The sequence below is a fragment of the Palaemon carinicauda genome, chromosome 1, assembly GCF_036898095.1.
Source record: "Palaemon carinicauda isolate YSFRI2023 chromosome 1, ASM3689809v2, whole genome shotgun sequence".
Classification (NCBI taxonomy): Eukaryota; Metazoa; Arthropoda; class Malacostraca; order Decapoda; family Palaemonidae; genus Palaemon; species Palaemon carinicauda.
This window is the reverse complement of record NC_090725.1, coordinates 12907738-12932323: the sequence shown is the minus strand read 5'-3', so window position 1 is coordinate 12932323 and position 24586 is coordinate 12907738. Positions and strand designations below refer to the sequence as shown.

General features: G+C 40.7%; 1 protein-coding gene across 1 annotated transcript in view; it reads left to right on the top strand.

The window, feature by feature from the left end:
• LOC137647043 (ras-related protein Rab-32B-like) overlaps positions 1-23255 on the top strand; it is a 65128-nt gene extending 41873 nt beyond the window's left edge. Inside the window, exons 5-7 of the mRNA XM_068380184.1 lie at positions 16641-16824; positions 17533-17659; positions 21358-23255. Of these exons, the coding sequence (XP_068236285.1) occupies positions 16641-16824; positions 17533-17659; positions 21358-21361 (315 nt within the window). The 3' untranslated portion in view covers positions 21362-23255. The remainder of the gene's footprint in view (positions 1-16640; positions 16825-17532; positions 17660-21357) is intronic.
• The last annotated feature ends 1331 nt before the right edge of the window (positions 23256-24586 follow it).

The window sequence follows — 24586 nt, the reverse complement described above, 5'->3', positions numbered from 1 at the left end:
ACCCTTTTACCCCCAAAGGACGTACTGGTACGTTTCACAAAAGCCATCCCTTTACCCCCATGGACGTACCGGTACGTCCTTGCAAAAAAAAATGCTATAAAAAATATTTTTTTATATTTTTTATAATTTTTTTGAAAAAAATTCAGGCATTTTCCAAGAGAATGAGACCAACCTGACCTCTCTATGACAAAAATTAAGGCTTTTAGAGCAATTTTCAAAAAAATACAGTATACTGCAAAATGTGCTGGGAAAAAAATAACCCCCTGGGGGTTAAGGGTTGGAAATTTCCAAAAAGCCTGGGGATAAAAGGGTTAAAAAACTTAGTTGGTTTCAAGAAGCTGTTTAAGTCTTAATTTTTTTCTATTCTGGCCTGGGTATGCCTAACCTGAATCCCAAGCTTATGATTTCCAGCCGCTAAAGTCAACAAATAATCGGGTTTCATATGAATTAGATATCGGGTTGTTACCAAAGTTTTTTTGCTTGCTGTGTCAGATTATATAATATTGTTATATTACACTATTTCTTTATCTTTGTTATTTTTAGTTGGATTTGTGTTTGTATCTGCGAATGTTTGTAACTTGAGGACTTACTGTATCCCTAATTCACTAAGTTGGATCAGAATTCCAATTCATTCTCTGTCCAAATATGCAATATTATTTTAAGTTGTAAGTTTGGTCACAGAAATTCACCAAGAATTGGATCCAAATGTTATAAAAGCCTTGCAGGTTAAGGTTCTATATAACGGATTTTGAGCGAAGCGAAAAATCTATTTTTGGGTGAGATAGCCATGGCGTCCTGATGGAAGGTTCCTTTTTGGTAGCTTCCTTGGGTAAATAACTACTAAGATATTCCCAGAGAATTTAACCACAGGTTATCACAGAATTCTAACTTCTGGAGCGAGTATCCTAAAGGTTTCCCTTTTAAGACATCGTATATCAACAGGGGACGCATGTATTAACGCGCCACATAGCTATCTACACCCCGAACAGAGTTAATGCTTCGGTGTGTAAAGGCGGAGAATAGCTGGGAGCCGTTCCATAGCTAATCTCATCCGTGGCTACTTTTGGTACTCGAGACGTAAACAAACGGGCGCCATTGCTTAAATGACGTCACGTCCGTCTTCATCCTGAAGCCAGTTGCTTGCCGATCACCATGATACAGCAGAGCAGGGTGGGACCTAAAAACTGGACGAAGTAGCAGGGAGGGTCCATCAGGACGCCATGGCTATCTCACCCAAAAATAGATTTTTCGCTTCGCTCAAAATCCGTTTTTTGGGCTCAAGCCATGGCGTCCTGGTGGAAGAATACCAGAGAATCAATGTATCGTGGTAGATTTTCCCCTATTGGTAAGTGCCAAGGGCTTTGAACAAAATAGCATAGTAATCTTAATAAAGAACCGTAGGGAAGAATCTTCCTGCCCCCCTTGGCAGTGAAGTTCCCACGGGCCATGCCGAGATCAAAGTGGTTATTGAAGGGCTATTCACCTTGTTAGAAGAACCTGAAGAACTTGGAGACGAGACTGAATGGTTGGCATTCGTATCGGAACATTCTGGAAGGCAGACAAGTGGTGGTTGGACACTGTGTGCTGAGAAGATTGGTTTCGTCTCCAGGGTATGAAGAGTAAGTATTCGTATTGGAATATTACGTTGTAAGAGTGAATATAAAATAAGGGTTAGGACCTTAAAATCTCCATGAACCATAAGGAAAGGGGATAATAAAACTATGATAGGCATGTATTTCATAGTAAGTAGGAGCGGATTGAGACGCACAAGTAATAAAATAGAAATTTTATTTCACAGTTGCAGAAATTAAATGAATTGCAGCAATAAGTAAAGTTAATTTACAGTAATTATAATGTACATAGTAATAAAGACTTGCTCTTGAATCTGAAAGGGAATTTCAAATTTATTAGTAGGCACTCGTTCTCGAGGAACGTTAGTCTTTAATTAAAACACTTCATGCTCTAGGCATGCGGCACTTGTGTGACAACTATGACATTTCACCTGGGATAAGAACAGTTATAAGAAAGCACTAAGTGTTTTCGACATCACTATGTATCGCTCGAGGGTCAACATAGGCACCCGAAGAGTTAGAGTCCCAAGTAACTCACTGTTCTATGCAGAGTTAGGTGCAGGTTTCATAACACTACCTGCGGCTACCACAAAATGTTTGACTTCGTGCACTTGTTTCGCATAATGTTTGAAGAAAACACGCGAGGACTTCCAGCCTGTGAAGCTTTTAAGGCTTTCGAAGTCCATACTCTGAAAGAAATTCAGAGACGATGCAACTTTTCTAGGATCGTGACCGGCGGGTGTACTGTCGGGATCCGCTCTGCGAATGAAGTAGGTGATTTTCGCTCTTAGTTGTTTCAGTGACAGGTCGCTGCCCGATGTTTCTCCTTTGAAGAGTTGGCCTCCACCAAAGTTCGAAGTTCTGCGAAGATAGACCTTGAGGCTCTCTACTGGGCATAAAGAGGCATCTTCCTTCAGGGGGCATATTCTCCAGGGGCCCCATCTTTTGGTGGGTAATTCATTTTTGGCGAGAAACGTCGGATCCGGGGAGAGGGTAATGTCTCCTGAATCAGTAAACAGGATATGACCCTCTTCTCTTGACAATGCCACTATTTCGCTGAATCGGGCTCCTGAGGCAAGAGCAAAGAGAAATATAACTTTCTGAGTCAGATCCTTGAGAGGGCATGAATCATTATCTAAGTTGGAGGCGAAATGGAGCACCTTGTCCAATGACCAGGAGATCGGTTTCGGTGGGGGTGCTGGGCGTAGACGAGCGCATGCTTTCGGCAGTTTATTGAAGATGTCGCTGGACAGATCAATTTGGAAGGCATACAATAGTGGTCTAGTCAAGGCCGATTTGCAAGTTGAAATCGTATTGGCTGCTAATCCCTGTCCATGAAGGTGAATGAAGAAGGACATGCAGAAATCAATTGTGATTTCCTTAGGATTTTTTGTCTTGACAAAAGAGACCCATTTTCTCCAAGATGATTCGTATTGCCGTCTTGTGGATTCGGTCTTGTATTCCTCGAGGAAGTCTAGACTTTTCTTCGAGATCCCAAACCTCTTCTTTGCGGCTAGGGAGAGAAAATCATGAGATGAAGGTCCTTGATTTTCGATGATGAAGCGAAGACAGTCGACTTCTGTACTTGTTGGGAGAGAACTGGGCCCGGGAGAGGGATCAGCTTGGGCTGCAGCTCCAGGACCAGGGGGTACCAGTTGCTCCGGGGCCACTTGGGAGCCACTAGGGCCGCTGTCCCTTTGAAGGTTCTCAGCTTGGAGAGGACTTTCAGCAGAAGGTTGGTGGGAGGGAACAGGTAGATCTTGGACCATCTGTTCCAGTCCAGTGACATGGCATCCACTGCTTCTGCCTTGGGGTCCTCGTACGGGGCCACGTACCGAGGAAGTTGATTGTTGTCGCTCGTTGCGAAGAGATCTATCTGAAGTTCTGGGACTTGGTGAGAGATGAAGGAGAATGATCTTGCGTCTAGAGACCATTCCGACTCTATCGGGTTTGTCCGAGATAGAGCATCCGCTGTCACGTTGCGGAATCCTTGTAGGTGAACTGCAGACAGGTGCCACTTCTTCTTCTCTGCCAGACGGAAGATTGGGAGAAGCACCTGATTTATCTGGAGCGATCTTGAGCCTTGGCGATTGAGACATCGAACTACCCCCGAGTTGTCTAGGGTTAGACGAATATGGATCGAGGGAGGCGGGGAGAGTTTCTTCAGAGTTAGAAGGACCGCCATGGCCTCCAAAATGTTGATGTGAAACGTCTTGAACAGGGGAGACCATGTGCCTTGAGCCTGTTTTTGGTGGGAGTGACCTCCCCAACCCTCCAGCGAAGCGTCCGTGTGGATGTTGAGTGATGGAGGTGGGTGTTGAAGAGGAATGGACCTTTTCAGGGCCTTTGCTTCCGACCACGGCTTGAGGAGAAGTCGAAGTCTGTTTGGGAGCCGTCTCTTGAGGTCTCTTCGAGCGATGGATGCAGAACGTCTCCAGACTCCCGCGGCATCCTTTAGCTGTGCACAAAGCACTGGGTTTGTTACTGAGGCGAACTGTAGAGAGCCTAGAACTCGTTCCTGCTGGCGTCTTGAGATCCGCTTGGATTTCAGTAGTCACTTGACAGACCCTGCTATTTCCTTCCTTTTCTTCTGGGGAATGGAAAGGCGGTGTGACTGAAGGTTCAATTGGATTCCTAACCATTGGAACTTCTGAGCTGGAGAGAGGCGAGATTTCTTCACGTTTATCTTGAATCCCAGGTGTTCTAGGTACTGGGTGACTTTGCTGCAGGATTTTACACAATCCTCGGGCGATGGAGCCCAAACTAGCCAATCGTCGAGGTAGGCCATCACCTGGACGTCTCGGAGGCGGAGCTGTTGTACTATGGCGTCCGCCAGCTTTGTGAAGATCCGAGGGGCCACATTGAGGCCGAAGGGCATGGCCCTGAAGGCGTAGCTTTTCCTTTGGAGTCGAAATCCTAGGTAGGAGGAAGCGTGATGGTTCATCGGAACGTGCCAGTAGGCATCCGCCAGGTCTATGGAGACCGTGTAAGAACCTCGAGGCAGAAGGGTCCTTATCTGTTGAAGAGTCAGCATCTTGAACTTGTCGTTCGCTATGAACTTGTTGAGGGGGGATAAGTCCAGAATGACTCTGAGTTTGTCGGAGTCTTTCTTGGGGACACAAAACAGGCTCCCTTGGAACCTGGTGGACTTTACCTTCCTTATCACCTTCTTGTTCAAGAGATCTAGGACATATTCTTCCAGAAGGGGGGTTGATTGTTGGAAGAATTGCTGGAATGTTGGGGGTGGTTGAGTCCAACTCCAGCCTAGACCCTTCTTGACGATGCTGTGTGCCCAGGGATCGAAGGTCCAACGATCCTGGAATTGGCGGAGTCTTCCTCCCACCGGAAGCACTTCATTGCTTCTGGTGTCCCGAGGGCTTGCTGCCTCGGCCGCTAGCTCCCTTTCCTCCTCTGCCTCTGGAGGGACGGCGAGACGCGTCTCTGCCTGCACCTCTGCTTGAGCCTCTACCTTTGGGACGAAAGGTAGTCGTCTGTTGCTCGAAAGCAGGGGTGAAAACCGGTGACTGTGACAAGACCGGTTGGGTGACCAGCTGAAAGGTCTGCTGTGGCTGAGCTGCCACTTGGGAGGTAGCGGGTCCCGGAAACTGACGTCTTGGTTAACGTTGCTGGGGTTTCTGTTTGGAAGATTTCCTCTTAGGTTGAGGTCCGTCGTCCTGAGAGGATTTCCTCTTTTTTGACATGCCCCACTTGTGGAGAAGGTTCCTATTCTCCGTGGCGGCTTTGTCGGTGATCTCCTTCACAAGGTCAGAAGGAAAGAGTTGTTTACCCCAGATGTTGGAGGAAATCAGCCTCCGGGGTTCATGTTTCACAGTGGCACCTGCGAACACGAATTCACGACAGGCTCTCCGAGCCTTCATGAAGTGGTACATGTCCTTCACCAGGGTTGCCATGTGGGATTTGGCAAGTACCATGTAGTGGTCTGGTACTCTGGTGTCACAGGCCATGATGTCCAGTTGGACCTGGTGGGACATGGATGCTGCGAGCCTCTCCTTCGTATCTTGTTCCCGACGAAGGAGGTGATCGTTGAGTTTCGGGAGGTCTTCATTAAACTGACGTCCGGCGACGTCAGGATCTAGCTTTCCCACCACGAAAGTATGCTGGATGTCCTTCCAGTGTCGAGCGTCGGGGGGAGTCACTATGGAGAAGGGTCTGCACTCCTCCAGTGCAGGGCAGGCTTTTCCCTCTTCCACAGCCTTGAGGCACGCAGCAAAGGCCTTTTCCATGAATGGAAGGACTGCATCCTCGGGTGCGACGTAGGTAGGGTGCTTCTTGCTCAGGGCCGGAAGCTTAGAGCAGGTAAAACCCCTACTTTTAAACGTGTTGGCTAGCATAGCCTGGGCCTTCGCGAGATCGAACACTATCTCCTCTTTTGGTTCGGTCTCTTCTTTAGAGGCAGGTTCAGAGCGAAGCCGGACGTAACAGTCCGGGTAGGCCTCGAAGTTTGGGAAGAACTCCACGTCTTCCAGGGGGACCGTGCCGATCTTGTCGCTGACGAAGATCCTGCCGGTCGCTATAACCATATGCTCAGCATACCTCCATGGGTTGGCATGTGAGCAAGCGGGGAGATCCTTAACCGAGATCTTCTTCGGTTCTTTGGATCCTATCATGGACCTGATGAACTCCTGATTTTCCTTCAGCCTGTCGTCCATGATGGCTTTAATCATCCGGAGCATCTCTTGGGTGGATGGCAAGGGTTCCGGGGTAGTGGAGGTAGACGGGAGAGACACTTCCGTCGGTGTAGGAGTAGGGGCGGTGATGGAAGGAGGAGCGACCTCTTGCTCCGACTCGGCGTATTCCACCTGGTCTTCATCATCTTCAGCACCTTGAGCCATAAGGGTCTTCTCCGTGTCCTCCGAAATATCCGACATGTGTTCATCATCTTCGGAATCCAGGCGGCACTCGTGCATGGACTGGGCCATGACTACATCTGGTTCCACCGTAATTTGGACAGTGGGGATCAAATCCTTGGGCACCACAGAATCAGGGGAGGCCTTTGGGAACAGAAGTGACCTCAATTCTTCAGTGGCCAGGTACGGTCCGGTGGCATTCTTCTGGAAGCCACGCACCCTCTTGCGTAGCTTCTCCCGAGAAGTGTCCCTGACCTCCGCTGAGGGAGGGTTATGGAAGGCATCAACTAGGTGAGCCTGGCAGACCGTACAGTTCAGCGGGTCCCAGAATTTCAAATCCCCTTTCTTGTTAGCACAAGGGGCGTGAGTCCTGCAAGCCGTATGCCCGTAGAAGTGCGGGCGTTTCACAGCGCAGAAGTCGAAGTCACACTTCATCTGCTCCTCCTGTGGAAGAAAGAGAAAATGAGTATGGGGGGAGTCATAAGAATGGCTCTTAAGCTAAGTTAATATTAATCATTAATTTTAACTTGATAAAGGGTGTGATGCACAGAGGATTGAGATAGTAAAGAAACATACTCCGTGCATCCCGCCCGGCTGGTTACCGCAAGCTTCATCCTTGGATAATCCGAGGTGGCCGAAGGCGCAGGATAGAATTCCCGTAGAAGTCCATAGGGCAATGGAATTCCATGGGAGTTGCCAAGGATAAGTTTGGGACTGAGGCCACTCAGTCCCAAATTAGGGGGCTAAAGGATCCCCAAGGGTAACTGCTTCCGGCAACCAGCCGCGCTAAGATACACGCAGCATGCTGGAAATCTGAAGAATGCAAAAGGACAGCATGATTACCAGTAGAACAGTACCAAGGTACTGATCCATTAACGTAAACAGGCCATCTGGTTGCAGTGTAGGGCTATCAGTATCAGATGATAGCTAGTAGAAGGGGGTGCAAGTCGTCTTGACGCCTCCGGGAGGTTCCGGCAGACCTCCGGCACGCCGGAGGCCGCTCCAGCAGAGTTTCTGGCATTAGGACAGACAATATAAGTCAAGAGTAATACCAGGGTGGCGGCCGCCGGCAGAGGGAGCGGCGGCTCCGGCAGCCGGAGGATGTCAGATTGGTGACAGGAACAAGGATGGTTATAGCAGAACCGGGTTGCCGGCACTCCGGTGGCCGGCCGGCGGGCGGACGGCCAAGCTATGAGGAAGGTGGAGAGCCATCGGCTGGAAGCCGGCGGCAGGCGGCAATCCCCCGGCACACGGAGGACTGGCGGCCATGGGGGTATGGAGAGAGTCACCAAGGTAGGAGGTGGGTATCGCCGACAGTGGAGGCGACAAGGGACCGGCACCCGGATAGTGAAAGAGACAGAGGGAGGGATGTAAGGAGTCCAGCCATGGACTCCCAGACATCCCCCCCTGAGAGGGTGTACCCATGATAGAGGCTGGCTCTATCACCCAGAAGCAGGGGCCGCAGAGGACCGGGAGCTAGGGTAGCCCAAGGGAGGGCTAGGGGACACCCAAAGAGGGGGAGACCCCTGTATACAGAACACATCCAGTGGCTAACCCCATAGGACACTATGAAGGGTATATGTACCAGAGTGGACTGTACACAGAAGCTCAAGGTAGCCCTACCACTCCACCCTAAGGACGAGTTGTAGGACAGGGGACAGATGGGTATAGACTAACCTAAGTATAGGCTAGGCTATACAAGAGATAGGTGGGGAGGGGAGAAGAGAAGAGTCTTCCATGGAAGGGGTTCTGTACCAGAGCGGCCACTAAGGAAGGGAGGACACTCCCTAACCTAAGGTAAGGCAGCCTGACTGAAACGGTGCATGGGTACAGTTTCAGCAAGGAACAGAATTACCCTTCCAAAACCTAACCTAGAGCAGGGATGAACGTCCTGAACTAGGAAGGATAGAAGACATATCGCTATCGCAGGACAGTCGTAGACTTAGTCCTAGCAATAGAGGAAAGACTAGCCGTTCCTCACTCTCAGGCGCAACCCTAAGGGGGGTTCATTCCCTTAGGGAGGACAGAGAGGCGATAACATACTGTGGTAAGAGCTTGATCCCCTTACGTGGTAAGGGGAGCAAGGCTACACAGAGGGAATGCCCAAGGGCAGGGGGATGAAGGAAGCATATAGGGGTCCTACATGTAGGTTAGGTTAGGAAGGCACACTAACTAACCTATCCCCTATATGGTCCCTGAAGGCGAAAACACTTGCATCACAGTCAATAGTATTGTAAAATAATGCCACTATCTTCATAAGTAAGCCTAGGATCACTGATAAAATCATGCATGAACACTAATATATAGGCACTCTGGCCTGGGGGCTATAGTAGCCAACTGGTATGGGGTCAATCGATGACCGGTAAAAAAGCGTCGAAACACGATATAAAAGTTCCTAGCTATGAAGACTAAATAAACTAATGTAATCGATTAGTAAATAAGGCCGGAAGCGTTGTTGTGGCTAACTAAATAAGGCATGCAGAACAACGACGCCATAAAATGGCGGGTCCGGTAGAGGCACAGCTCTGCCACAAAACAACAATTATCTCGAAAAGTAATATTTACTTTACGGTCAGAGCTTAACTAAACAATACTGGAACCTTGTACTCAACTTTCCAGAAGAAGGCGAGGCCGAAGGTAGCGACATAATAAAGATGCAAGGCGATAAAGATAGCACAGGGAAAATCCGTCTAAGTAAGGCGAGCTACTGTACAAAGGATGAAGACGGACGTGACGTCATTTAAGCAATGGCGCCCGTTTGTTTACGTCTCGAGTACCAAAAGTAGCCACGGATGAGATTAGCTATGGAACGGCTCCCAGCTATTCTCCGCCTTTACACACCGAAGCATTAACTCTGTTCGGGGTGTAGATAGCTATGTGGCGCGTTAATACATGCGTCCCCTGTTGATATATGATGTCTTAAAAGGGAAACCTTTAGGATACTCGCTCCAGAAGTTAGAATTCTGTGATAACCTGTGGTTAAATTCTCTGGGAATATCTTAGTAGTTATTTTAGGTTCAAGGCATATTTTGAGATGGTTTGAAATATGTTATTTCTATATTCGCCTAATTTTAAAATACATCCCCCCACTAACTTATGATGTCTAGGAAGAGAAAATATTTTTTCTTTAAAATGAAGAACAAAGACAATGGTGCTCAGCTTCTAGCCATTACCTGCTAGGGTGTCTCATTACTTTACCAGAGGCATGTCTATTGAAAGGAAAGAGGGAAAATTTTTTATTAGATTTAAGGGTAAATATCGATAAACTGAATTTCTGGTAAAAAAAGGGGGATGAACGTTAATTTTTCACCAATTTAAAGTATACGCTACTATGCACATACATGAGAGCTGTACATATTTTTTTTTCTATAAGGTTCTTTTCTTTAGTAAGCACAGCTGTTTAACCCTTTTACCCCCAGGATATTTGGAAATTTCCAACCCTAAACCCCCAAGGGGTTATTTTTTTCCCAGCACATTTTGCAGTAAATTTTTTTTAATGCTCTAACAGCCTTAATTTTTGTCATAGAGAGGTCAGGTTGGTCTCATTCTCTTGGAAAATGCCTGAATTTTCTTAAAAAATTATCAAAAATATGAAGAAAAAATTTTTTTATAGCATTTTTTTGCAAGGACGTACCGGTACGTCCATGGGGGTAAAGGGGTGGCTTTTGTGAAACGTACCAGTACGTCCTTTTGGGGTAAAAGGGTTAAAAGTTCCTGATTCGTTTAATTTTTTTATTATTGAAAACATGAAATTCCATACGCTGTATCCTTTTACTGGGCTTTTATAATCAGATTGTGTAAGACAGTTTAGTTACAATATTTTCTGTTCTTATTTCCAATAGCCAAGATTCTCCCAAACCCTTCAGTTTCTTATTCAATAATATGAGTCATCCAGTACTGTAGTGCTGGGCTTGCATACAGATCCTTAGGTCATAAGCAGGTAATAGTAACATACCATAATCTCGTAATCTGCATTATCACATATTCTGCAACCCCCAAATTTTCATCCATAAAAAAATGATTTCATCATATATCATGTATAATGCAAGCTTGATTTTTTAGACCAAATTGTAATAAACTGACCTCTTTCCCTAAATATTATTATCCCAACTTCTAGTTTGATAAGTTCAAAAAGCAGAAGTATCATTGATAATGCATGCGGCTATTAACTGAACAAGAAACGGCTGTTTTGTTCTGAACAACCGATTCGGATAACAACATTCATTTTACTTGCACTTCAACTTTCATGCGATACTAAGCAATTGCCGTAATTGTTACAAATGTTGAGTAGAATATGACATATATTATACTTTTTTTTTTTTTTTCTCTATAGATACAAGATCACCTAGGAAATGTATTGTTAAATTCAAGCAAAATTTTGTACTTGAAGCTAGGAAAACAAACTTGTTCAAGCTGTTTGGCATTGGGGAAGGCTGTGTCCAAAACTTGAGAAAAACTAAACAAAAATTTAGTTGGTGTACATATTCAGTTTATGAAAAGCTTAACATATTCTACAAAAATTATTGAAAGAATTTGAAGAAAAAGTTCATAGTTTCCTAAGCGATGTATTCATGTAGCTCCAAGATGAAGGTGTAAGTTTGTTGTGTATCGGCAACAATGATGAAACCCCTAAACCTCGATGTGCCACCAAGTTTAATAGTAAATAAAATATGAGAAAAATATTAAAAAACTGTATATCTGTGTGCGCTGAAATGAAAATGATAGTTCAAGTAATAATTATTTCTTTTAGTGAGTGATAAAAAATCCTTCGCTAGTTGGCCTTAATCAGCTGTTTTGGATACAAGAGATAGCACAGAAGTCTCGACTATCTTATAAACATAAACCATGAAAAAGATGTAAATTCGCTGTTTTTATTTTATAATACTATACTCCACTGTATTGGAATATTACATGCACTAAAATTGGGTACAGATGAGTAAAACAGCGGTTTTATCAAAATCCTGATTATTTCAGATATAGCTGTACTTATTTTTACACAGTAGATGGACATAAAATTTGGCCACTAGCATATCCTGGTTGAACAGCACATGTGTACATTATTTTTATGTCTGTGTATAGTGTGTCCCCCTTAAGATTAGCTTTAAAATAAGGTCTTCAAAATTCCCATTATATATATATATATATATATATATATATATATATATATATATATATATATATATATATATATATATATATATATTTGTGTGTGTGTATATATATGGTACTTCATATCTTTTCTTTATATTTATAGAGGTGTAGACCCTAATAGTAATTTTCCTCTTATTTTTTTAGTAAAGACAGCTGATTTCTTAGCAACTAAGTTGCCAGTCATTTATCACAAGGTAACTAAAAAGGGATATTTTTTTTAACTTGCTGAAGAATTGTTAATGTTACTCCATTAGATAATTCTGCATGTAGTAGCTTTAGGTTTGCTGATTACTGCCAAATTTTTATAGCTTCCATGTGATTTAAAGTTTTTGAATGTCTGAATGCATATGCTGGAAGTGATACTTTGTTCCTAAGTTTACAATTTTACTTTTTCTATTTTGATGAACTTAGTGCTTTCAATTTTATCTTTACAGTATCTAGTATGCTACAGAAATGCCTTGATTCTGGTCAGGAAATGTGCAATATATGTCATAACTTATTGCAGTTTAGACCAAATTAATCATGAAACCATGTTTGTCAGGCTTGACAAATACAAGTTAAGGATTTTTTCCTATAAATATCATTGACTTTCTAATGAAGCTTTTCTAAAGAATAGAAATTGACAGGCACCATAGTGATCAAAAGAATGTAATTTCTGGTGCTCTACAGGGTTGTGTCCTTGCGCCTTTACTTTTTATATGCGTATGATGGAATCTGACCTTGAAAACAAGCTTGCTACTTATGCAGATGAATCTATTCTCTTTACATCAATCCCATCTCTCGAGTATAGACCTCTGGTCGTTGAGAAGATCTAGTTATAGTTAGTGCATGCTACATGTGAGGGGGGTAGGGATGACATTTCAACTTTGAAAACTCAAAAGTATGATTCTCCTTCTTGCAGTGTATTATTATTATTATTATTATTATTACTATCCAAGCTACAACCCTAGTTGGAAAAGCAAGATGCTATAAGCCCAGGGGCTCCAACAGGGAAAAATAGCTCAGTGAGGAAAGGAAATAAGGAAATAAATAAATGAAGAGAACAAATTAACAATAAATCATTCTAAAATAAGAAACAACGTCAAAACAGACATGTCATATAATAAACTATCAACAACATCAAAAACAAATATGTCATAAATAAACTATAAAAAGACTATGTCTGCCTGGTCAACAAAAAAGCATTTGCTCCAACTTTGAACTTTTGAAGTTCTACTGATTCAACCACCTGATTAGGAAGATCATTCCAAAACTTGGTCACAGCTGGAATAAAACTTCTAGAGTACTGCGTAGTATTGAGCCTCGTGATGGAGAAGGCGTGGCTATTAGAATTAACTGCCTGTCTAGTATTACGAACAGGATAGAATTGTCTAGGGAGATCTGAATGTAAAGGATGGTCAGAGTTGTGAAAAATCTTATGCAACATACATAATGAACTAATTGAACGACGGTGCCAGAGATTAATATCTAGATCAGGAATAAGAAATTTAATAGACCGTAAGTTTCTGTCCAACAAATTAAGATGAGAATCAGCAGCTGAAGACCAGACAGGAGAACAATACTCAAAACAAGGTAGAATGAAAGAATTAAAACACTTCTTCAGAATAGATTGATCACCGAAAATCTTGAAAGACTTTCTCAATAAGCCTATTTTTTGTGAAATTGAAGAAGACACAGACCTTATATGTTTCTCAAAAGTAAATTTACTGTCGAGAATCACACCTAAAATTTTGAAAGAGTCATACATATTTAAAGAAACATTATCAATACTGAGATCCGGATGTTGAGGAACCACCGTCCTTGACCTACTTACAATTTATGGTATTTCTTGTTTTTTGTATGTTGTAGTTATCGCTTTCCCCCCTCACTCATAACCTGTTCATTCCTGTATTTTGCTGTACCATTGTGTTTGAGTTTTTGTGTCGTTCTTGATTGGAACGGGTTGTATAAATACTCAAGTTCCAATCAAATACAGTAAAGTTCACTTGCATTCACGTCAACTTCGGTCGATGTTGAATAGTAGTTCACTTCATCAGGAGTGGAGGCGTTGATGAAGGTCTGGAAGATATTGAAGTGGCTGTCCATAAGGGTACGACTTTGGTCATCAGGTCCTTCATGGACAAAATATCGACATTGAGGATGGCAGCATATACAGGTTCGGATAGGCACTGTACCCAAAGTGCATGAGGAGAGCCGTCAACAGCAGGTTGCAGTTGAGCAATACTGGTCATTTCCCTGAGGGCAAGCGAAGCCTTTAGGTCCCCCAATGGTTGTTGAGAGAGCTGAAAAAGTTTTGCTATGCGTTCGGCTCATAATGGCGAGTACTGCTCTAGGGGGTATGATTTGAGGTTTTCAGATGTTATTGGGGTGTCCCCTTGTTCGTACAGCCAATCAGAGATTTCCGAAGTGTCCCCGGGGATGGCCGCGAAAACATAATCAGCTTTGGTGCTTGACTGAATCACGCCCTTTATGCGAAATTGGACTTGAGCACGTTGGAACCAGGCAAACACTTTTCCAATGGCTAAGGACGTTAGTTTCAGGGGTGTGGCGCTGATATCAGAGTCAGTGTCTGAGAGTGGCAATAAAGCACGGTAGGGAGGGGGAAAGCGGGAGGAAGTTGAACACTCCGGTGGTCATAAATGTACTGATGAGCTGTTAGGTTCTAACTGAGAGACTCATAGATATAGCTAAACTTTATTTGGTCGGCACAAAGATTCAAACACAATGGTGCAGGAAAATAAAGGAATGAATAAGTTATCAGTGAGAGGGGAGAGTGATATCGACAATATACAAAAAATAAGAAATACCATTAAAGTGTAACTAGTGTGTGTGATACACATGCGCTACAGCAAGTGTCCCTTTTGGACCTTAGTTGCATCAAATTTTTAGCCAACCACTTTTCCTTTTCTTTACCTTGCTGTCTAACCTTGTAACTTTGGCTTCATGTTGCAACTGTAATGGTTTTTCCTTGCTGCACATTACTGAACAACCCGGCCCCCGGTGCTAGGTCACATGGCTCGTTTAGATACAATCTAATCAACATACAATGTACAGTATGTTTGAGTAGGTGTAGGATATTGGATCCTCCTCTTCAGTTTGCCTCGATAGTAGACCTGGTACTGAAGAACAGGCTGAAAGATCTCAACTGTATATAGAGAAGGGCGGCTCGGAAGGAGTTTCTGGACCGTCAAGCGCACTACCCAGTTGGTGCATGAGAATTCTCAGATCTTGGGCGATGCCAAATTTTTTGGCCAGGTAAGCCCCATTGGCCCTCTTCTGGTTTTCATGATCATTCATACAAACGCTTCCAGGTTGAGACTGGGAGGTCATTCGAGGTATACCTTTTCGTTCTGAAAGTGGTCCCATCAGTTCACCGCATTTCACCTTAACATGTTGGAGCTGATGGTGGTTTTTCTGACATTGAAGAGAATTGGTCAAAAACGCAACTCTCATGTGATGATCTTAGAAAATCATGTAGCAGTCTGTTGCCTCAGGAAATGGGGATCATGCTCAAGATTCCTCAGTTTAGGGACCTTCCCCATTTTCAAGTTCCCTCAGGAGAGAGATGTGTTCCTTTCACCATTCCATCTGTCTGATTCATTCAGTGTAATGGCGGACGACCTATCCAGGCTTACAGTCGTGCTTATGAAATGTACCCTGGACCAGAATTATTTCCAGGAGGTTTTGGAACTAGTTACGGATCTCAAAAGACTTTTGCTACGTAAAAGAACTACAAACTTCCACTGTAGGGTACATATCTCCAAATGTGAACTTTGAAGCAGTGGCAAGAGGTTCTCTTTAATTTAGATTGGAACAGATGGTTGTTGATTTGTTTCAATACTTTCCTGAAGTTCATAAAAGTTCCAACCCTATGCCCCACTTATAGCAGCTCTTAACCTCTCTTCACAATAACCTACATATCACTTAGAATAATAAGAAACTGAGACAGTTGCTTAAGGGAAAGAAGTTTTTCATTGGCACACATACTTTTACTGTATTTACTTCAGCAGAATGAGAAGCCAAGATGGAGTCGGCCAAGGAAAAGAAGTTTGTTTAAATTCGTACACATAACTTTATTTACAAAAGCAAAAGAATGAGACAATGTTAAAGTTGTCTAGGGAGAAAGATGTTGGTTTACTGTGGCACCTCATTCCTTTATTCACTTCAGCAGAAGAATCAGAAGCCAATATGGAGTTGCTAAGGAAAAGATGCACGTTTTAAATTGCCGCACATACCTTTATTTGCAAAAGTAAAAGAATGAGAAGCCAAGATGGAGGTGGGGGGGGGGGGGAGATACTGATTTACATTTGGCACCCCATTCCTTTATTTACTTCAGCTGAAGAATGAGAAGCCAATATCGAGTTGGACAAGAGAATAATGTTTGTTTGTATTAGCACCCCCTTCCTGTATTTACTTCAGCAGAAGAATTATAAGCCAAAATGGGTTGGCTAGGGGAAAGTTGTTTGTTTACTTTGATACCCCTATTCCTTTGTTTACAAATTACTATTTCAAGTGGGAAAAATAAGTAATTCATGCATCTTTCCAGAGAGTCGTTATTTTTTATCGTGACAGAGCTTTTTATTTGAAGAATAAAAAAAAATGAAATGCAGGTAAGCACTGTATTGAAATAATTGATTTTATTATTATGAATATAAAGTTATTTTTATCTCAGACTTACAATATGCATATATTTACAGAATGTTACCTGGCCAAGCTTTGATCATATGTCAATTTATAATTTTTTTCAGAAGACTTGAAAAAATTATGATGTAACATATTTTAACAAGTATTTACCTTTTGAAGTAAATACTTGTAATGTAACCTTCAGAGGTATGGTAGGATATTTGTTAAATTCTGTTAAATGTGCTTAAGAGTTTTTCTTTTGACACTGCAGATGTGTTGTAAGGACATGAAATCCGGTAAGAATTCACTTAGATTTATTTTAGTGGTAACATATATTCCGATTGTAGTTTTTCTTGTTAATTGCATTTTTCATTGTTCTAAGATTTAGAAATTACTAATTGAGATTTGTTTTTTTAATTTTTTGCAGTGGGTTAGTGACATACGAGAGAAGGTTACTTTGAATGATGGCAGACCTCTTCCTGTTCTACTTTTAGCCAACAAGTGTGATATCGAGACCATCAGTATTCAGCCAGAAGTAATTTCAAACTTCTGCAAGCAGCACCTCATTGATGCTTGGTTCCTAACTTCTGCCAAAGAAGACATCAATATTGGTAAGTACGATCATTACTTGTTTTTATATGAATACATTTAATCTATATAAAGGGGTAGGTTAGATAGGTATACTAGGGTGAATGGGAGAGTGTTTTTGATGTTGTTGCTACCAAATTTAAAAAAGGTTACAAAGCTACATCTAAACTCATGGCTCCAGTGACCTAGAAATTCTTTTATCAACCATAAAGCAAGGTTGGTAGTGTCGAGGACTTCTATTGCAGAGGTCCCGAGTTCGGTCCCCGCCAGGGACATGAATACCGTGAGACCTTCTACTGGGGGGGTACTCCCAGGGTGGCGCCGGGGGGGGGGGGGGGGGGGGGGGGGTGGAGGTTAGAGGGGACTAGTGATAGTCCTTGCTGGCTAATGGTTGCCTGAGGAGAACGATGTAAATCGTCTCAGTGGAGACCTAAAACCCGCAACTTTAACTTTTTAACTTTAAAGGCTCAGTTATGTCTTTTTATTTAATTTGATTTTCTTTACTCAGTCCTAGGTTTCTTATTTCTGATAAAATTATATTTAGGTTAATGCTATTTAGCCTTGTCCCATGAAAGTGAGATCAAAATGTGGAGAATCATAAGTACTAGAGTAATAAATGGGAAAATGAGTTGTAAGAGGAAAGGAAAATTTAGGTAAAGTGAATGGGCAACATGTAAAAAGGCATCACACTTTTTTATTTGTGTCATTTTAATCTTATTTACCTCTAACAGAGGATGCCATGAAATGGCTAGTTGGTCGTATCCTTGAGGTTCGGTCGACTTCCCAGGCTCCAAGGCCTATTGTACGAACACTTGCTCCAGAAGACCCCCCAGAAAAGCCAACGTCATTTTGCTGCAGGTAAGTTTAGATGTGCACTTTTGTGAACTTTTTAGTTTGTTTTAGTATGATATAGTTTTTCCTATTAATTGTGGCTTCATTTTGATTCTATGTTGATAAATGAGCACACATGATATATATATTATTTACTGGAAATTACAAAATTTGGGAGTTTTTATTTTATGATAGTTTTTGGTTCATATACTCTTTAACATTGCATTTTCTTAACCCTTTTACCCCCAGGGTATTTGGAAATTTCCCACCCTTAACCCCCAGGGGGTTATTTTTTTCCAAGCACATTTTGCAGTATATTTTATTTAAATTGATCTAACAGCCTTAATTTTTGTCATAGAGAGGTCAGGTTGGTCTCATTCTCTTGGAAAATGCCTGAATTTTCTCAAAAAAGTATCAAAAAATATGAAAAACTAATTTTTATAGGATTTTTTTGCAAGGACGTACCGGTACGTCCATGGGGATAAAGGGATGGGTTTTGTGAAACGTACCAGTACGTCCTTTGGGGGTAAAAGGGTTAATACAGTGTATTTGTTTTTATTTCGCCGATCTCTATGTGTGATTGTTAAAAAAAGGATGATAAAAGGTATTATTAAGTATTTCACGAGTCATCATATGAAGCTGAGAATAATGAATTGCTTTTATCCAGAAGCTTGGTTTATAGACGTTTATCCCTAAAATTTATAAAAGTTTGCCATTTTTCCTTTTATAATACACGGCACTAGTGAAGTAATTGATGCACTATTGGTTAATGGCAAGAAGTCTCTATTTCAGAGTCTGTTGTCGTTATAACTAAACTACTCTCCCATGTGATGAGATTTATTGCATTTCAAGTTGTCTTCCTCTGGATTTGTTAGTGAAGCAGGGATAGTACTGTGGTTTTAATTACAATTATGAGGAGTGTGGTTCACAAAGAGATATGTTTGAAGTCTAAATGGTAATGAAATTTGTGTTTTGTATAGAGAGAAATCCAGAGAAGGCTACGATAGTTGTTTATAAAGGAGATGATGACAAATATGACATAAAAGAAATTTTCTTTAAAACACTTAACCAACCTAGTGTCACATGGTGTGAGCAAATAAATGATAAATGATGAGAGGCGATGAATTAGACGATTTTTACATCGTAAGAGGATTTATTGTCCAAGTTAATTTTCACAGGAACATGAGCATAAGTCTTCTTCAAAGTAAGTAAAATAGAACTTTAAATCTTGGAAATTACATAACAGAAGAAATACAAGTCTCTTGCCGACTTTCAAACAACTGGAATAATCATAATGGTAATTGACACATGCTGGGAGAACGTACTTAGAGCAATTTACTGTTAATCTGCTTCTATCGGCAGAATAGCAATTTATCTCTTGTCGTCCCAAGTCGGACTTATTAACTAAACATTAGTCTTAATTTCTATCCAAGTCAAACAAGAGGGAGGAGCACACACATACTTTACCTATCTCGTATTATAAGTCTAAGGCAATAGTTACTACTACAATTGCAACCTAGTGGAGTGTCTTTTGGGCGTAATGATCGCCCAGCAGCAACGAGGGCACGCGGCCGTCTCCGGCGCCCGACTCCCCTCATTCTACTTTCAAGGGTCGGTTTTTATGGCACCTATATCTATGGGGGTCAGGTGGTTCCGCTAAGAGATAGGTGGTATCCTTTTGCTACATGACATCTGTGATCTAGGTTGCCCTACCTCAAATCCACTAGCTTTTGTCCAACCTCCCTCATGCTTTGACCTGGGGAGTAAAAGAATGTCAACAGTTTACATTCAACAAAAATGGTGCAACTCTTTCTTCAGGCCCGGTGGCTTGTGACAGAGTTTACAATATCCAGGAATCATGGAGATGAGGTCATAGGTTGGCAACCAGAGTCCTACTTCTTGCGACAAATTAACCCCATTATTTTTATTTTTACTTTAATTATTCTACATGGGACAATAGTTTTGATAGTGATGTGCTTTAAAGATCCTAACATATTGTACAGTCAGCCCTCTCATTTAGTGGGGTTTAGGTAACAGACAGGCGTGAAAAGTGAGAATCCGTGAATATTTGCTGGCCTAGCGTGGATCAATTCATAATATACCAACTCTCTGACCTTTTCCTACCTGTGATTGACTTCCACACTAGGTAACCCAGTGTACTGCACTACATTCTTTTCATGTGCTTTTATCGTGGTGTTTTATTTATTAGTATTCAATGGTAAGACAACTCATAAACCAAAAATCTTCACCACGGCTGATAGAATTAATCACTAAACATCACTCTTTGTTTAAGTTTTAAGGAAACCCTTTTTTGTATCTAACTACACTCAATGATACTGCAGAATAAAAATAAAAAAGTTGTCAATAGTTGGTGGTTGTAATGATCCCTAATGGATCCTAGCAAATTCTCTCTCTCTCTCTCTCTCTCTCTCTCTCTCTCTCTCTCTCTCTCTCTCTCTCTCTCTCTCTTTCTCTCTCTTTCTCTCTCTCTTTCTCTCTCTCTCTCTCTTTCTCTCTCTCTTTCTCTCTCTCTCTTTCTCTCTCTCTCTCTCTCTCTCTCTCTCTCTCTCTCTCTCTCTCTCTCTCTCTCTCTCTCTCTCTCCTCTCTCTCTCTCTCTCTCTCTCTCTCTCTCTCTCTCTCAACATTAAATTTTAATCTCCAGCTTATTCCTTTTAGTAATACTTGATGTCTTACTGCATAATGCAGTCAATCAATACAAACATTTTATTGTAAATAGTTAATCGAATAAAAAAGGAAGTTACAAATGATTCTCTCTAAATTCCAATTTCATTGCGATAACCAACTCTACTAATAGAAGATTATTCAATCATGCTACATATGATTAAATGAAAATAGTCCAATATCGAAATCTAAATTTTTTGATAGCGAGAGAGAGGATAATCTTTGAACTGTAATGCATACTTATATTTTCATCAGCATTATATATTGAGAAAAACAATCTGTAGTCTTGTATTTCAAGGAAGGTTTGTTACCCATAATCTAGACCATTTTATTGTTTTATATTACTTTTTGATACTGTAATTTACCTATCTCTTGCCCTCACTGGCATCCCACCTCCATCATGTCAGTACAATAACATGAACATCAAGGGAGGTTCATAGAAAAAAAACAATTTTGATAATGAAATTAGTTCTACACCTACCTCATGTTCATAGACATACCCACTCTCCTCCCCACTGACTTGAATGTCAAGAGGACAGGGGATACTCTACAGTACTTGACTTTGAAACTGAATAGAGGCCGTTCTTGTCATTAATTGCTAATCTGTCTCGTTACTTTACTACAGTAATGGCATGTGTCTTATGGAAGGAAAGGAAATAGTAATTTTTTATAAATTTTAACATCTGCTGCTGCCTCCGATGCCTTAGATGACCGCGGAGGTAGCAGCAGTAGGGGATTCAGCATTATGAAGCTTCATCTGTGGTGGATAATGTGGGAGGGTGGGCTGTGGCACCCTAGCAGTACCAGCTGAACTCGGTTGAGTCCCTTGTTAGGCTGGGAGGAACGTAGAGAGTAGAGGTCCCCTTTTTTGTTTTGTTTCATTTGTTGATGTTGGCTACCCCCCAAAATTGGGGGAAGTGCCTTGGTATATGTATATATGTAGGAGTAAATATCAATAAACCGAGCTAATGGAGAAAAAGCAATTTGAACATCAGGCGAGTATAAAAATAAGTTATTAAAATCCATTTTTATTTTTTTTCAGATGAGGGATGTGGAAAAAATTGTTGTGTTGGTAAAATGGTGAAGATTCACCCAATTTTTCAATGGAGCCAAATGCTGGAGTCCAGTTGGTATGGCATCCTGTTCTGTAGCCCGGCTGGAAAGCGGCAACATTCTTGTGGATGGCGGGAGCCGTGTGTTGGGCATTGGGTCTAGATTTTTGGATGGGTACTAAGGTCTAATTTTCTTTTAGTATGTATTTTTTTAAATTTTATGTGCCCAGTATTATCATCCTAGTCATAATGAGAACTGGAAAATATTTAGGTTTATTAATGAATATCAACAAAGAAATTTTTATGGTACTGTATCTAAATTATTTTGTAGAATTTTATTAGGTTAAGTATATTTCTTTTAGACTTTTAAGGTTTATTCTTATTCAAGCTCATAATTTCTGTATATATAATGTTTATACTTGAATTGTCAATATTGTGTTGTGTTTCTTTTATTACTAACAAAAAGTGCCTGATGAATAACTATTCCGTCCAATATCTAGCTTTCACTGCCAGAATAAGTTGTGCAGTTGGTTGTCCTCTACTGTGACATACATTTTGTATGGACATCAAAGTTTCTTTGTGTCCTTGTCTTGTGATATGGGAAGGCCATCGCGTCGGCCATTCACCCTGATTGATTGTCGGGTGGTTTTACATGGACTCTGGCTGTCATGAACCACAGCTGAAAGAGTCTTTTGTCTTTTGGTGTCTGTGATAAGACACAAACATTTGTTGTACTTCAAACTGTTAAGCAATCGTACAAAGATTACCTTCCCTTTTTATCATGGAAGTAATTGTATTGAGTTGTTCAGTGTTTTGAACTGCCATGGAAATAGTCATGCGGTTATTCTTTAAATGCCATGGAAGTAGTTATAGTGTTATTCTTCAACTGCCATGGAAATAGTTCTAGAGTTATTCTGTTGAGTGAGGATACTGCCTTAGGTTGATCCTTTCCAGCTAGCTAGGTCTCAAGTGTTGAATTTTTTTGTCAGTGCCAGCATGAATGTACAGTATGGGACTAAGTCTATATTTCAACTTGTGCTAACTTAAGCCATGCAAATCTATAACCTTGTGTCCATATCCTAATTCTTATTTTTCTTCTCGTTGATGACATTATAATCCTCTTTACATCTCAGGGATAGGTTTTTTCAAGATGCATTTTGCAATAGAACCACTGTGGTGAACTCATTTTGTGCCTTCCTAACATAGGTCTTGTCTGTCTCAAATGCTGGTACTGTAAAAAGCAATAATTATACTCAGTACTTATTTGTATCGATGTGGGTGTTTGCTAGGTTTTCATGAGATTATGTCTTGAAAATAACTAGATTTCTCTTATTTCATAGGTTGCAGAATTGGTATAAAGTGATGAAAATTTTAATAGAAGATTTGAGAACTGTTTGGATTCTGTTATTTTGTGTTTTCTTTTATGTTATAGGTAAACTAACATTTTGTCTAAGTGAATAGGCACTAGGGGTCAAGTTTGAGGTAGCTTATTGCAATTACTTCTGTGATAAAATTTTTCAATATAAGGGACTCGCTATACTGGATAGGGTTAGCAACTTATACTCATGGTTACATTGCAGATAGTGTGCTGTTTTTTCATCAGTCCCATGTATTTTTAAGGGAGATGCATAATCATATATTTTAAAAATATTCAACCAAAGTGCTTTGAAAGGACCAGTTTGTTTCGTAGTAGCATTTGCTGATTTTAGTTCCCATTCTCTCTCTTTTATAGTAACAAAATCAGAAAATGCACACTAGATACCTTTCGGGTCTTGCAAAATATTGTGTGGTTGTGAAACACATAAAGACCTGAATGAAGAATGTCTATCTGTGTTGAGTACACAATGATACATGTGCTATGCATGTATAATCACATCTATGTACATTTGGCCATAATTTTCAATTTTGGTAAGTTATGCTCATTTGTTTTTATTAACAGTAAATGGTTTTGATTTTATGATGTACAACAAAGGTTAAAGGGTTTGTTGGTTACACTTTGAGTACTTTTTAAATTTATTAACCAATAACAGCATTGGTTATTTTTTAATATGTTGAACCTTACTTCTCGTATGAAGCGCTTCCTATTAACTGGCAGACCTCAAGGATACAGAAAATTTAATATCCAATCTACTTAATAAAAAAAAAATTCATAATATTCATTTTCTAAGCATTTTATCATCAATTATATATGATTTGAATTTTGTTTTCATTCGGTTTCATATTTTAATAAGTTGGTAGCGGGAATGATAGTACAGTATGTGTATTGATTAGTTTTATACCAGTTTCATTCTGTTTCTGGTTGTCCTCATTAGTCATTTTAATTTGTAAAATATAAAATTTATTAAACTTGAATATTTTTTTTGCACATTTCTTGAAGTTATTAAGGAATGGTATTTAGAACAACTGTGTTAACTTTTTACAAGACCTTTCCTTGAAACCAGTAAATATAAAAAGATTGGAAATTATGGCTAAACTTGATTGTTGAAAACACTTCCTTATCTTCCCTTTAGTTGGAAGGTAAAGGAATGAACATGTAGATACTTGTAATATAGATCAATAGGGTTTATATATTATATTTTTCGAGAGAGAGCTTGTAATAGAGATGCCATATATTTGATAGTGTACAGTGTTCCTTAAATTTAATGTTGGTGTCTTGATGAATACAACTATTGTCGGTGGGTTTCTGTTGATTGTAACTCTCAAAACCTCTTGTGGCAGGTCCATGAGGTGGTGTATTTCAGGTTCTCGAATGACATGTTTTGAGAAGCCTACACAAAAATTCTTTGTGATTGTTAGGACATCAAAATTAATTACGTGAATCAAGTTTGATTCATTTGTAAATTTATCAGAAAGCATACTAATGTCCTAGACATTTGGAATCCCCTGCAGGAAAGGGGCTGGTCCAAAAATTTATTTCGCTGCACCCGTAGCTAGCTTTCTCAATGACACTTTCACATAATTCTTTTAGCTGATTCCATCTGAGGTTTGAATACTCTAGAGGAACATGTGACTTTGTAACATCATGACAGCTTTATAGGAGTTTACGTACAATTTAGGTCTTTCGTTTTGGCAGCTTTACCCGAAGTGAAGGAGTATACCTTAATCTATACATGGAAACTTGAAACATAAAATAATGGGGATCCCTTCATCTCCTTATTGCTCTCCTTGGTTATATATTTGAAATTGTGACCTCGTTCTAGTATTTAAAGCTTGTATTCT